General features: G+C 38.4%; 1 protein-coding gene across 2 annotated transcripts in view; it reads left to right on the top strand.

Annotated features, from left to right (window-relative positions):
• ER-ANT1 (endoplasmic reticulum-adenine nucleotide transporter 1) overlaps positions 1–16,782 on the top strand; it is a 95,890-nt gene that overhangs the window by 25,669 nt on the left and 53,439 nt on the right. For both annotated transcript variants that reach the window (XM_089448383.1, XM_089448382.1), the window contains exon 3: positions 10,303–10,674. In XM_089448383.1, coding sequence (XP_089304509.1) covers positions 10,303–10,674 — 372 coding nt within the window. The remainder of the gene's footprint in view (positions 1–10,302; positions 10,675–16,782) is intronic.

Below are 16,782 nucleotides of genomic sequence, written 5' to 3'. Positions count from 1 at the left end.
TGTTGTAAATGTATTTTCCTTTGCCCATTATCCTAGGACGGGAACCCAAGTAGGTTCACATTATTGAGTTAATGAATAACTATTGATTGGGCATAATTTGTATGTGTCACACATGATTAAGATCAATTAATATTTTTGCTTTTGCTGAATAATTGTGTTTAAAACCTAGTTGTGTGTTCATTTAGTAGATATGTGATAAATATGCTAGGAACTAATTGCTGGGGGCTAAGTTCAGGATTTAACAAGACATGTGATCCTTTTTAAAACAACTTAGAACATTCTTAAAGACGATGTAGATTGTGATCCTGAGCTTGGCAGAAAAGGAGAAGTCTTGGATGGAATAGATACATAGTGTGAGGCTCAACTGGTAGGGATGAATTAAGCAAAAGGTTTCCACCATTAGCTTGAATGTCGAGATTGTTGTCGCATTAGAAGTATGTTAGCGAATAACCTCATTCGGTTATTTCCAATCATATAAGGTTCTTAATTTTAATAGAGTACTAGCACTTGATAATGATGATATGATAGCAAGGATCCAACTTATTAGGGAGAATTGGTGAAGCATCTGATAAATAAAGGATCGATACTATATGAGATCCAGTAGTTTGGATTGACATACAGGGAACAACTGCCATTACAAATGGATGGAGCAAAGCAAGTGCAACACAAAGTGTATGAACTGTGAAAATTTCTACCTTGAAATTATACTGCAATAAATGATTTATTTCACCTACTTATTCTTCACAACAAGTTATTTACGAAACCCATTCAGCAAATACTAAAATAAATTCTATTGCAGTTATCACATAATTACACATAGAAAATACATACACAAGAACCAATCACATCAACACAATTGTTTTTGGACAATTGTCCTCAGAAAAACCCAATGTGGAAAACCGGTGCAGTAGATGAGGATTTTATTAATCTTTAGCAACAATCGCTTTAACAAGGAATGGTTTTATAGAGACCCTGAGAGAAAACACCTGAGACTTTCCCCTGGAAATTTTCTGACACTTTGGAGACCCTTATCGCACTTCTGCATCACCTCTACGTCACTCTGCGTGGCTCAGTGTGGCTCTACGTCCCTCTGCATCAGCCTGTGTGAGGGCTACGTCTCCCCTGGACTACGTCTCCCTCTGCACTGTCTCTCAATGCCCCTGCATCACCTCCTCCTCAGTCATTGACTGCTGCTGATACCCTCCTCTTCCTCCACCCTACAGCTCTCCCTCTGAAATCGATCCCCTCTTGAGAATCGATTTACCTTGAGATACTGAGTATCTGCCAATGTGTCTCCAAATGATTCTCAAGTCTTCTCTTATACTTTTCATGTTGATGAATCAACGACCGAGATTAAGTCTTTAATCAACGACTAAGATTAAAACATACTTGATCCTTGTCTCTTAGAAGCTTCTCACCCTTATCTTTATCAATACCCATTAATATTTTTATTTTCCTAAGTTTAGACTTAGGAACCCATTAAAAATATTAATTATTTTAATAACTCCTCGTCCAAGTGGAATTTCTCCAAAAGATTTCTGGGTCTTAGAGATCTCATGTGCCTTAGCGTCTTCACCAATTTTCAAGGTTAGAGCACATCCAATGCTACCGAAAATCAACACTCCCTCTTAGCGAGGAATGTGCTCTAACACTTCACCATAGAAGCATCACACTAATCCTCTGCATCGGTCCTCTATGCTGATGCTTGGCCTGTTGCCCTACATCCACTGCACTACTGCTTCTTGTATTGCTGCCTATGACACTGCGATTGCCACTGCTACATCTGTACTGCATCTCCCTCTCAACATGCTACATCATGTTGCCCATAGCACTGCTACTGCTAACTGTTGCACTGCAACTCTTGACACTTATCCATTTCTGCTACTAAAATGGATTCTTCACCATCCCCATTTTCTCCCTGAAATAAACAAACTTTGTTCTTCCTAGAGCCTTGGTGAGGATGTCTGCCACCTGTTCTCCTGTAGGAGTGTGCCTCAATTGTACTGCCCCTCCTTGGACACAGTCTCTAACATCATGAAATATGGGATTCTCAGAGAGCTTGATGCAACTCTAATTATCACACAAAATCCAGGTTGCTTCCATTCTTCTCCTGAATAGATTCACAAGCAATTTCCTAAGCCATATGGCTTCTCATGAAGCTATGCTAGCTGCCATATATTCAGCTTCAGCTGAGCTCAGAGCCACGAATTTTTGTTTCCTACTACACCAGGAGGTCATTCCTGATCCAATGTTGAAACAATACCCAATTGTACTTTTCCGATCTATTGAACTTCTAGCCCAATCTGTGTCAGTGAACCCACTCAGCTTGATGTCATTGCCTTGGGTGTACAATAGTCCATGCTTGATTGTTCCTTGTATATACCTGAGAACATGTTTGGCTGCTGCCCAGTGCGCCCTCTTGGGTTCCACCATGAACTGACTAAGGGTGTTGACAACGTAACAAATGTCTGGCCTGGTATTGACCAAATACATCAGGGACCCTATAAGTTGCCTGTACAAGGTGGGATCAACGTCTTTATCTTCTGATGCATCAATCTTCTTCCAGTTGGTGATCATTGGAGTAGCCATAGGTCTACAATTCTGCGTCCTGAATCTCTTTAAGATATCTGTAGCATATCTCCCTTGTCCAAGGAAGATCTCACCCTTCTGCTGCCATACTTCCAACCCCAGGAAATAATGCATCTGTCGCAAATCCTTCATGTCGAATTATGTGGCTAGGTTCTTCTTCCTGTCTTTGATGAGCCTAGATGATCTTGTCAGGAAAAGAGCATCCACATATAACACTAGGATTAGAGGCTCATTCTCTACGACAAGATAGTAGAGATTAGGATCTGCGTCGCTCTTGACGAACCCCATCTTCTGCAAGTAGCCATCAATTCGACTATACCATGCTCTAGGTGTGTGTATAAGCCCATACAAGGCTTTCTTTAATCTGCATACATGAGACTTCTTCTCATGTGTCTCTAAACCCTCTTGCTGTTCAATGTATATTTCTTCTTCTATTACCCCTTTCAAGAATGTTGTCTTGACATCCATCTGGTGAATCTCCCACCCCATTTGTGCTGCAAGAGATATCACGGTTCTAATAGAAGTATACCTGACTACTATGGCGAAGGTTTCTTCATAGTCTATTCCTTCCTTCTGAGCATACCCCTTAGCCACAAACCCGACTTTGTATTTCTCCACACTGCCGTCTGCAACATATTTGACTTTGTAAATCCATCTCGAACCTACCACTGACTTGTCCCGAGGCCTAGGTACCACTTCCCAGACATCATTGACCATTATAGAACTGTACTCCTCCAACATCGCATCTACCCATACTTGATGCTGAACAACCTCTTGAAAACTAGAAGGTTCCCCAACTTGAGCTACTAGGGCCTGGTATCTGTCTCGCTGTCTTCGCTCCCTTTTATCATTCCTGGGTGCACCAATGAAGTCCTCTGCATCCCGTAGAATCTGTCGGAGTTCCTGGCTCGTTCTTCCATTGGTAGTGGGTACATCTATCAGCTCTTCCTCTTCCTGAGATTCCTTTTGTTTTGAAGCTTTGCCTTTAGGAGAATTTCTGGTACTAGTTTTTGCTGGTCGAAGTGGTTGGACCAACGGATCGTCTTTTGACTGCTCCTCGGAAGGCATTTCTCGGGATTTCCTGAAAGCTCTGTCCTCCATGAACTTTACATCCCGCCGAACTACTACCTTCCTACTCCCTGGAAGATAGACTCTATATGCCTTAACATTCTCGCTATATCCCACAAGATATCCTTTCTCAGCAGTTTGATCTAATTTCTTTCTCTTTTCTTCGGGTATACGACAATACGCTAAACTCCCAAATATCTTGAAATGACTGACTTCAGGTGTCTTCCCGGTGAAGACCCTTTCTGGAGTGATTTTGCCCAATGCCCTGTGTGGAGTTCTATTCTGAACATAAACTGTTGTGCTGCTTTTGCCCACAGGAATTTGGGCATATCCTGATCATACAACATTTCCCTAGCTGCTTTGACTAGAGTCTTGTTTTTCCTTTTCGCTACTCCATTCTGCTCCGGATTGTAGGGAGCTGTCCACTCTCTTATGATGCCTTCCTTAGTGCAAAAATTGGTGAAGTCCTTGTCAACATACTCTCCACCATTGTCTGAGCGCAACATTTTTATCTTCTTTTTTGTCAGATTCTCCACTAGAGCTTTGAACCCTTTGAATCGACCAAAAACCTCATCTTTGGTTTTCAGAAAGTAGATCCAAGTCTTCCTGGAACGGTCATCGATAAAGGTGACGAAGTATTCGGCACCACTAAGAGCTTTTGTGGACATCGATCCACAGGTGTCTGAGTATATCAATCCTAGAACACTTTCAACTCTATTGTTACTTCTGGAAAACACAGCCTTGGCATACTTGCCTAGAGCGCACCCTCTGCATACATCATCTCGTTCAATACTTAGTTCTGGAACCCCTGATACTATTTTCCTGAGAATTCTCAGAGCCCCATGGTGTAAGTGTCCCATCCTCCTATGCCATAGTTCATTCAAATCTTTATCTCCATTGTTGCCTATCAGTGCCATTGGTGATTCTAGCTGTAATCTATACAGCGTGTTACTTTTGATTCCGATCTGGGCCTTCATTTTCCAACTCGGGTGTTTGACATATACTTTCTCCTTAATGAAAGAAACGTCATAACCCTTGTTTTGAAGTTGAGATACAAAGAGTAAGTTCATCCCCAATCCTGGCACATGCAACACATTGGTTGCTCGAAGCCGCTCTCCTGCTTCGGTTTGAAAGACTACAATACTTACTCCTATTGGGGTACACTTTGCCTCATTTCCCATGGTGATTTGAAAATTCATTCTTTCTTCCTGATAATCTGAAAAAGATTCTCGAATTCTTGTTGTTGTCGCACAAAGTGTCTAGGCACCACGACAATGCTTAGAATAAAGGCTATCACTATAATCCTTACTCCGTTTAGACTCTCTCCTAGACAAGTCAGGGTGGTAGTCCCTAAGGTGAATGAATGAGAATACTCTGTGGAACACAGACTCTAGGAGATTTAAAGATAGGCAACTTGATGAATGTAAACAAGTCATAGTTAGCCGAAATGGATAAATCCTAATAAAATAAGACACAATTATAAGATATAAAAGATTATAGACCAGTGCATTTATATTCAATTAACCATAGACTAAATAAAAAACAAGTTATTCAGGGCAATTTATAAATGTGACAAATAGTGATGATCATGAACAATTAAATGTCAACGCCCAAAACTGCAATATGTTCTAGCAATTAAATCCCATGAAGAATTATGAAAATTAATTTCTAAGCAATGATTCTAGATTAAAAATGATTTTATTCAATAACTCAGATCTAGAATTAATTTATCGTTCTCCAATAGTCAATGATTTTAAAATATTAATCGCACATGACAATAGAGAAATCACTATCATGGAAGGACACCAAGGAACTTTAGATTAACAATTCAATTATTCTTTAGGTAATTAATTTAATGTGCAAATGAAAAAATTAAATTTTTAATGTGACCAAAGTAAAACGAATCAAAATAAAAAAAGGTTAATAAATTGAAATTTTAATGGGCCTTAGGCCACATTAAAATTTTTAATGTGAAAGCGCATATCCCCGTTTGATTTAATTCTTTTAGGAATTTTAAAGTCACATAAATTAAATATTTTGATTTTTTGATTTTTAATGTTTTTTTTTAAATTTTTTTTTTTTTAAGATTTTTTAAATGAAATAAAAAAATAAATAAACAAAAGGAAAGGAAATCAAATAAAATCAAATCAAAAGTAAAGAAAAATAAAATTGAATTAATTAAGAAAACTAAACTAAAGTAAACAAGAGAAATCCAAAACAAAAATCAAATTTAAAATAAAAATGAATCTAGAAATTAATCAAAGTAAAAAAAAAGAATTTAAATTAAAAATGAAAAAGGAAACTAACTAAATCCTAACGCATAAACATAAAATAAAATAAAAAAATAAAGGTGAAACCTAAGCCTAAGCATACACATACAAATGAAGTAAATAAAAAATAAAAAAAAAAAACGAAATGTTTGGGTTTTGCAGGGAGCGACGATGGAGAGGAAAAATCGACGGAGGAAGCAGCGTTTGGAGTTGCAACAAGAAGGGAGCTACGATGAGGGAGGGCCGAGAGTTGCGAGGAGATGAGTCGACATAAGTTAAGGAGGTAAAACACAGGTATGGCAGCGTGGAAGAGGGAAAGACTGCGAGCAGGGGTTTGGCACTCGTTTTTTTTTTGCAGGAAGAAAGATGGCAGGAGGATGAGGGCGAAGCTAGGGCCGCAGTGAAAAGGAAGAACAACCACGCCAGTGATTTAAGGCAGTGAAGACAAGGTGCTGCAGAAGGGATTCGAATTTTCCAGAAACCCCAAAACGCAGATAACAGAAAAAAATTTCGAAATTTTCAAGAAGAGAAGAACACAACAGAAAATGGAAGCTCAATATGGCAGGAGACAAGAGAAAAATGGTAGACAAAAAACCAAGAAAATTTCCCAGAAAATCTTATTTTAAAATGATATGCTTCTGCCTCAGATTTATTTGTGAAACCCTTATGAAAATTTCCAGATTTAAAACTTTTAAAACTTTGGCCTATAAAAAATCTGAATAATATCCCTAGAAAATTTTGTTGATAAACCACAGAGATCTAGATCTTACCTTCCAGGGCCTAGATCTGGACTCTACACAAATTTCTTCCTCAGATCTGTAGCTGCACGACAACAAGAAAACACCCAAACTATATATACAATGATAAAAACTAAAACCCAAAAAAACCCACGTTAGAAAAATAATTACAAAATTTACAGACCTATGCACAAGAATGGTAGATCTATCAAATCTGAGGAGTATGAGTCCAACTCCGCTCCCAAATATGATAATCTAAGGCTCTCAATAGCCAGATTTATCAATTTCTCCCACAAAAATAAAATTTTTAAATTTTAAGGAGGTGCTAATTCAAAACCCTTTGTGCATCACCAACAAAAAAATCTTATGATAAGCCTGAGATTAATTTTACTGGGCTCCTCAGAAAACACGGATCGAGAGTTGGCTGGTTCAACTGAAAACTTCCTCTAATGCCCGAGGGTCTAAAATCAAGATTTCCCCGCAAAATTCGATCCAGCCATTAAAAATAGAGCGAGAAAATAATAATAAAACTCAAACAAATAGAGATACCTGCTATTACGTTCAAAATTTAGATTATTATTCAAACCCCAACAACTGAGCAAGATACCTGTACTCAAATCACTCTTTAGAACCTATTATCAATGGCTTTAGAAAAAATTATGCATGAAAACAACACATCTTACAATATTTCTATGAAGAGTAACACTAGTAGAATTTAACACCAAAGTCTTTTTTTATTATCCAGAAAAAGATTACATAAGAGTTTCTTGCTAAGCACACGACTCAAAGGTCAGATGAATCGACTGACAAATGACTTCTTATTTAAAGATAAATCTTCCAACGGCTAGTTCGAGGGATCCTCGTCAAAGCAATTTTGACCGTTGATGAAGATTAAAATTTCTTTTAATCTCATCCATCGAAATATTTAAATATTTGGGGAAATTCGAAATTTTTCATTAAATGCATTTTAATTAACTCAAAAATATTTTTTTTGAGTTAATCTCCCAAAAAAATCAACTTTGACTTAACCCCTAGGGATCAAAGGTTTAAAATTTAGCAAAATAATTAATTTACCTTAGTCTTGGGACTTTTCAAAATTTAATTTTTAAGGACCGACGAATTTTGCCTTTGGAGAATTTAAATTTACCTAGGACCTATAATTAATTAAATTTATGGCTTAGGATTTTAATTAATTTTTGGCCAGAAAATTTAATTAATTAACATATGAGAGGATAAACTATTTTTCCAACTTTCAAAACACTTTACATCATGATTTTCATATTTTTTACATTATAAGGGGGAAAACTCTTTTTTAATAGATCCTCACAGACTACCCATTTATGTGACACAAATATATCCAATAGACCAAACAATTTGAAATAAAATAACCTAACCAAATAGTTAGGATTATTCCCAAATTATTTTTACATAGACTCGATCTAGAACACTAGGACTCGCTTAAGATCCTAGCAACAAAATCCATTCCAGCTTTGGGGTAACACTGGAGGAAAACTCTGCCGACCATTCGAGAATGGATCGGTGAGACAAAAAACCTCTTAGAATGGAGATCGTCATTAGAAAAGTAGGTTTATCTAGGTCGTTACATACATGACACAAATCTGCTGAGATTATTTACATTATACACATGCAGAAAGGGTTTACATAACATCTTGGAAGTCAGGCTGATAATGATAGCTGGATGGCACAGACACATCGATCAAGTGCTATCCCTTTTGCGAAAAAAGGGGGTGTACTGCTATGAGTTGTTGACATGTAGTGGTCAACACTTGTCATATGCTAGGAAGCTCCACTATATATATACCAAACCTCAGAGGAGTTAGAGCTTGCTAGGCAAACGACTTCTTCTTCCAATCTGGAAGCTAACATAGAGTAATCGAGATCCATGAACCTTATGTCTTCTTTTGGAAATCTGCGTGAGTCCCTTCGAGTTGATGCCTCTGCATCATGATATTGACCCATAGTCGATTTTTCTCTCTTGTTGCCGGATCTCTGCTCTGATATCATGTGAAATTTTTTAACCTGAAATTCTACTACAGTAACTAATTTATTTCACCTACTGATTCTTCACAACAAGTTATTTACGAAATCCCTTAAGCAAATATTAAAATAAATTCTACTGCAGTTATCACATAATTACATAGAGAAAATACATACACAATAACCAATCACATGAAAAAAGTTGTTTTTGGGCAGTTGTCCCTGGAAAAACCCAATGTGGGAAAACCGGTGCAGCAGATGAGGGTTTTATTAATCTTCAGCAACAATCGCTTTTACAAGGAATGATTTTACAAAAAACCTGAGAGAAAACACCTGAGACTTTTCCCTAGAAACTTTCTAACACTTTGGAGACCCTTCTCCCACTTTTGTGTCACCTCTGCGTCACTCTGCGTGGCTTAGCTTGGCTCTGCGTCCCTCTGCGTCACCCTGCGTGAAGGCTACATCTCCCTCTGCGCTGTCTCTCAATGTCCTCGCGTCACCTCCTCCTTAGTCACTGACTGCTGCTGATACCTCCTCTTCCTCCACACTGCAACTCTCCCTCTGAAATCGATCTCCTTTTGAGAATCGATTTTTCTTGAGATATTGAGTATCTGCCGGTGTGTCTCCAAATGATCCTCAAGTCTTCTCTTATACTTTTCCTGTTGATGAATCAACGGCCGAGATTAAGTCTCTAATCAACGGCTAAGATGAAAACAGACTTGATCGTCATCTCTTAGAAGCTTCTCACCCTTATCTTTATCAATACCCATTAATATTCTTTATTTTCCTAAGTTTAGACTTAGGAACCCATTAAAAATATTAATTATTTTAATAACTCCTCATCCGGGTGGAATTTCTCCAAACGATTTCTGGGTCTTGGAGATCTCATGGGCCTTAGCCTCTTCACCAAATTTCAAGGCTAGAGCACATCTGATGCTACCAAAAATCAACATGAACCAAACCATAGAAAAATCTGAGGGGTATGTATCAAGTACTCTGATGTTAGATTTAGTATCACCTCTTGATTGTGATCTTAGTTTTTCTGTGCAAGGGAGGTTGATGCTTAAGCCTACAGTTTGGTAGTTAAACCAATGATGAGTGAATAATTAACATGGAGAGTTATGATTTATCATGGAAAGTCATAATGTGAAAGATGCATCGTTTAGTGAATAGATGTATCAATCTCTGTTATAATGGAAGTACTGGACCTAGATGTTGGTATAAATGAAAGACAGTGGGAGTTGAATAGTTTGATAGTGTTTCAGTGCTGGGAGTACTAATTTATTAAACAATGAAGAATTTGTAACCAAACATATTTCCTATCAAAGTGCAGTGTATGCTTTCTTATGTCCAAAACTGTGAAGACAATGTCTAGGACATTATCTGCTTTCATGTGATACCTGTAAAGCATGGCTCTAGTATATCCCTGAATAACCTGAACGACTTTGAAAAGTTTCAATACTTTTATCTTTCCCAATATCATGGGCTATATGCTGAACCTCTGTTTGTGTATATATATATATACATATATATAGATGCATGGAAAGAATTATCAGTAAATATTATAGCTAACAAGTTTGCAATCATTGAATATGTTTCAAATAGATTATATTTTTTAATGTTCAGCCATTCTGTTACAGGCCTTCAATTTTGCATTTAAGGACTACTTCCAGACTTTTCTTGGGTACTCAAAGGAGAAAGATGGCTACATGAAGTGGCTTGCAGGGAATATAGCTTCTGGCAGTGCTGCTGGTGCAACCACATCTCTTTTTTTATATCATTTGGACTATGCACGCACACGACTTGGTACAGATGCACAGAACATTCAAGAAGGTAGTCAGCGCCAATACAGAGGATTGTTGGATGTCTACAAGAAGACCATTGCCAGTGATGGTATTGTAGGCCTATACAGGGGCTTTAGTGTTTCAATTATAGGCATCACTGTATACAGAGGGCTATATTTTGGAATTTATGACACAATGAAACCTGTGATTCTTGTTGGATCCCTCAAGGTAATTATATTCTTAATGACCAGAATCATAATGAGTTAAGACATTTGAACATCAGCCATTTCATTTTTGATGTGTTAAAAAAAAAGGGAAATTGCAGCCACACACACAGAGACGGAAGAAAAGTGTATCAGTAAATTTTGCAGCGCTGCCTTTATTACACTCAATGATAGACTATGATAGTATGATATAGCTGAAATGTTAAGCTTCCCATGGAATATGAAAAACCACCTTATTTAAAAATAAATAAAAGTATATAAACCAGCTGTTTGCAGCTGTACTATATTTAACATTCCCTCTACAACTAGCATCCAACTAGTTAGGGCTTCTTTGCAACTAATCTCCCTCACAACCAAACAGATACCAGTACATCTACCATTAATGGAGTCTTCAATAATATTGAACCACATGCACCTCCTCCTCCAGCCAAAACCCATGTATGTGCTCCACAATAGGCTCACCATCTCTGTCACTGGTGGAAGCTAAGATTTATGTTGAAATCTTGGTTTTAGGGCAATTAATGCAAAACAGAATTTTCGTCTCTTAATAAAGGTTTATTGGATCTACCTTGTGAACTTCAGCGTTAGGGCTGATCTGAAATTTTAATTTATAGCAGCAAATTGTGGACAGTATTTCATCTTATTTCAACCCAACAGACTGGGCAGCCAAAGAGAAAAGATACCAAACATATGCCAACAGGTTTCAGCCGTTAGGGCACACTTTTCCAAGCGTAAACCTGATCTAAAATCAGATTAATTACTGCATATAAACAGCAGTAAATCTACTCTATTATCTTCAAGATATATGTTAAATCCCTTAACCCTGTCAGTCTTTAGTTATGTCAAACAAGTGCTGGAATTTACCATATCAAGAAGACCATGCAGGCAAAAAATCAAGTCTGCAATTACACGAGTTTGGACAGCTGAAAACTTCATATATGTGTGTGTGTGTGTAGTTTTCATCTGTCCAAACTTGTGTAATTGCAGACTTGGTAAAAATGTAGTACATGTACATACTAACTTATCACAAGCTGGTGCAATTCTTATGCCTCACTTTGCAGACCAAAACCACAGAAAACTTTAGGTGTCCTTTGTTGTCCTCTCACTCCTGTGGGTCCTTTTGCTGCCTTCGTCATCACATAAGAAGATGATTCTTTATGCTCCTTGTACCTTATATTTATAGCTTTCTAAGGGGTGTGAAACCCCAAGTGACAAGTCTCACGTTTCTTGGCCTTGCTGGCTGACCTGAGACGACTTGATCCTTAAGCCAACTTATAATTAAATTAAAATTTTCTTTGTGCCTTTTAATTATTCTCACATGCCCGACACAAAAGCCATGTGAGAAGTTCCTCCCGAACTACCAAATTTCAACACTCCCTCTTAAAGAGGGAGGTACTTCCAATCCTTGGAAGTCTTTCTTCTTCCCATACTGCAACACAATCATCTTCCACTGCTGCTCTCCAACCTTCATCATATGCTTCATCCTTCGTCACTGAAGCATAACTTGTTGTAAGAATAGGACCCTTCTTGGAAGTGTCCCTACTACTAGAAGCCTCCTGCTTATTCTTTTCTAGATAGGCCAATAAGCCATTCCATGGTTCCTTCTTCTTAGATGTGGAAGTCTCTTTTGATGCACTCTTCTAGGGTTGCTTACTCTCCCTTTGAATTTGTGAACTCCCTTTGGAAATTGACTCCCTCTGAGTCTTAGAAACCTTCTGCCCTTTAGCCTGTACAGACCACTCTCTCTTACTCCGCGAACCACTCTTGGGCTAGAGTTCTATCCATTAGGCTTGAGCATCACTTTTACACTCCAGAAAATAACATCAAACCCTTTCCTCAATCGCTGAGACTGAAAGCAAACAACATCTGTGCTATAGTACCCAAAGTACATCCTGGACTCGCAACAATCCACTTGAATCCATTCTAAATGGTACAATCCCAGTTCCTCTGATTGCACATTGACTCTTATCACCAATATTCTCTCAAATACTTCTCGTTATCCTGTCGTATGCTTCAATGCTCTGCTATCTATGAAACAAGTACCCTCATGAATGGTGCTCTCGAAGAAATGAGAGATAAGAGAAAACTCCTCGTCAAATCTCTTGGCGAACTCATCCTTGTTGATTGTAGCTGGAGAAGCCATCTCATCTCAAGCTTCTTCTCTTTCCCTCCTTTCTTCTTGTGTGGACACTTGCTCCCATAATGACCATACTCTTCACATGCAAAGCATTTCACTTTGCTTAGGTCCTTCTTCTCGATGATGAACTTCTCTTTTCCCTTCTTCAGCTTACTAGCGAGGGCAATGTTCTTTGCATCAGTCTTTTGCTGAAGTTCCTCCTGGATGAAATCATCCCATAACCTGTTCCAATCTGGAAGATTCTCTTGTGAGACTACTCCTTTGATGAATGGCTTCCACTGATCTGAGAAGCCCTTTATCGCAGTCCTCACCAATTCTGATTCTTCCACATTGTCCCCTATAGCTACAAGCTCATCATGAACTTGCAAAATCCTTGTGAGATACGAAGTCACATTCTTTAAACTTCCCATCTTGATGTCCTTGAGCTTCTCTCTCAATACCATCTTCCAGTTCTCGTTCTTGTTTTGAAACAACGCTTTTAGAGCTTCCCACATGTGCCATGCAATGTATTTCATGGTGAGATGAGGTATCAAGTGATCTTTGAATCCATCAAGAATGATCAACTTGGCCTTCACATCATCTTTGTTATCCAAAGCCAAAGATGTTGCATTAGTTGGTGCCTTGATCTCAGTGTTGGCATAATCCCATAGATCATTGACCAACAACAATAGCTTGATTCTTTCCTTCCACGAACTGTAGTTGGAAATCCCTTCCAACCGGTCCTCAAACCTCAAGCTAGAAACCATTTTGACTAGTTGTCCTTCCTTCAACAACAAGACAACTCAAATCCCTCTTAGAGATGCCACCTGTGCACAATTCTAACCCAACTGCTCTTCAAAGAAGCTTTGATTCCATATTAAAAATCCACGCACCCTAGGTCTAGTCTATGCTTTAACTAGAAAACATAAACACACTAGCATTGTCTAACTTTAAACAATTTGGATATTGGAAATTACAACAACAATTAGATCAATGAAATACACAAGATATATGCCCAAAACTTGTTTCTTATCAATCCATTAACAATAAAACTCACAAGGCTCATGTACGAAGGTTAATGGCCCTTTATATCCCTATCCAAATGTCAAAATACCAGTCTAATCCTTTGACCAAATCTTAGGGTTCAGGCTTTGTCCTCTTAGCCCTCTCTGCCCAATACTAAGACACCTACAACAAATCACACCGCTGTAGCACTACTAGGGCTCAACCAACCCACTTTAAATTTTCAAAACAACAATGTACTCACTTGGGCATCTTCCTTTAGCCCACGATCCTCCATAGCTGGGTTGTTGTCCCTTACAACCAACTCTTTAGCCTTCTCTAACAATCCTTTGGTCTACTGTTCCAACCTTCTGCCTTCTCCTAGTCCTGCAGTTACTCAGTTTTATCCTCGACCAATTTATTTTACCTTACATAGGCCAGTAGATGCCTCCCTAAGCCCAACGAGCTACTATAACAACCATGCGGCCTTCTTGCAACCTCCTGTAGCCCCTTGCGACCCTCCCATGGTTTGCTTCCTGCGACTCTCCTTTTGCATATTTGCGGCCTCCTTTTGCAGACCTAAACCACAATAAAAGTTAGTTATCTGTTGTTGTCCTCTCACTCTTGCGGCTTGTGCACATCTGCAACTCCTTTTGCTTCCTTTGTCACCACACAAGAAGATGATCCTTTTATGCTCCTTGTCCCTTGTATTATACCTTTCCAAGGGGTGTGAAACCCCCAAGGTCATGTCTCTTGGCCTTGCTGGCCCACCTGACCCGACTTGACCCTTAATCCGACTTATAATTAAGTTAAAATTTTCCTTGTTCCTTTTAATTATTCTCACATGTCCGACACAAAAGCCATGTGAGAAGTACCTCCAGATGCTACCAAATTTTAACAAAAAATCGATAATAAGTGCCAAGCATTATGCACTTCACAAATCCTCGCATAAATCTAGAAGGAAAAACTATTTACATAGTGGAATTTGAACACATACTTGGGAGAATGAAAACCATGGATAACACTCAATCCCTACTCCACAAAAAATCGTTTGATGGTAATTAAAATGTTTGATTGGCCCTCTCCACATTGGTGGAAATTGATGAGAAACTTCTTTGCTCTTATTCCCCAAATAGTTGCTGATAATAATAACCCTCCCCGCCCCCAAAAAAAAATAAAATTCAATTTGATCCTTTTGTGGACCATTTTTACACCCTAGTGACTTTTACCATTACATCATGATATTTTATAAAAGAAAAATCACGATTTTTAAAATATACCATGATGTCCCAATTTTTTTTTTTAAATCGTGAGTTTCTGAAATAAAAAATTAGGAAGGAACAAATATCATGAAAATTGCCACCTCAATGATGTTTGCAACATTGTTCACAGTGTCTTCATACCCATGCATCCTAAATGTAAATAATAATGTATTTTTATCATGAGCAGAAGTGTGCTATTTATAGAACACCCTTGTAATTAGGAGAGGAGTAGGGTAGATGTCAAATCCCAAAATGTAATTGATTGCATGTGAAATTAGCGTAGACTAGAAAGAGAGCTCAAGTCGCTCTCAAGCAAAGTTATCCTTCTACTTAAGGGAGATCCTCTTCTATGTACAATCATCCAGAGTTGTAGTACAAAATTCACATATCCTTGAGCAAGTTGGTATTTAACTGATGAGCCCCACAACCTTACTTTGTTGAAGCTAGTGAAGGTTTTAACCCTATACAGAAATTACCTGCAAACATATTGTTAAAACAGAAAAATATACAATGGCGAGAACATAAAACAAATATACACAAAGATTTTCCCCTGGATCCCAAAACCAGGAATACCAGATTGATTTTTCATTATATTCCTTTCAATGTTACAATACATATATATACATGTCAAAGCATTCATAAACTCCAATCAACTAACCCTAGATTAGAACATAATCGTAGTTCCCTTGACTGGATCTACAAATAGCATGGGAAAAAATCACCATGCCCAAAAAACCATGCGTGAAAACCATTCGCAAAACCATGGGTAGGTCCGCCCACCATCTTTGGGTCTGCCCCCCATCCTTGGGTCCGCCTAACTATTATTGGGTCCACATATTTTTTTTTTGTTACTCGGGGCACCCATGACGCGTGGAAAGAATATAACACACACCCAACATTCTCCCACTTGTTGTTTTCTTTCCACATCGGGGATCACATTAGAGCTTAGTCATTGGTTCAGGGCTGCAATGCCCATTGTTTCTCTACACCAAGAAAACTTCTCATTGCTCATAAACTTTGTCAATGCATCTGCAACATTCTTCAGAGTGTCCACCTTTACCAGCAACACCTTTTTATCTTCAACCATATCCCTCACAAAGTGATATTGAACATCAATGTGCTTTGTTTTTGAATGATAAGCAGGGTTCTTTGCCAAGAAAATTGCACTTTGGTTGTCACAATCTATCTTGATAACTCGTCGTACCAACCCCATACTTGAACACAATCTCTGCAACCAAACTTCTTCCTTACTTGCATGAGTTCCTACCATCTATTCAACCTTTGTAGTTGAAAGAGCCACTACAAACTGTGTCTTTCTCATCCAATTGATTTCTTCTCCAAATAGATTAAACACATACCCACTTGTAAATCTTCTTTGATCCAAATCTCCAGCCCAGTCCGCATCAACAAATCCATGTATGCCAAAAACTCTATCCAATCCTTGCCTTCCTTGGTAGCACAGACCATAATCACTACTGCCACACAAATACCTCAAAACCCACTTCACTGTTATCCAATGCTCCTTCCCTGGTTTTGACATAAACATGCTCAATACTGTCATTACATGTGCAATGTCTGCTCTGGTACCGACCCTTGCATACATCAGGCTACCAACTGCACTCGCATATGGGACACAGGACATGTTCTCTTCTTCCTCATATGTCTTGGGACACTGTTCAGCAGATACCTTTACACCTACAGGAATAGGAACCTTCACCAATTTGCTATCCTG

The sequence above is a fragment of the Pinus tabuliformis genome, chromosome X (assembly GCF_031772625.1).
Source record: "Pinus tabuliformis cultivar Carrire ecotype Pingquan chromosome X, CPIR1, whole genome shotgun sequence".
In the NCBI taxonomy this organism is placed as follows: Eukaryota; Viridiplantae; Streptophyta; class Pinopsida; order Pinales; family Pinaceae; genus Pinus; species Pinus tabuliformis.
This window is presented reverse-complemented; position numbering and strand designations above follow the sequence as displayed.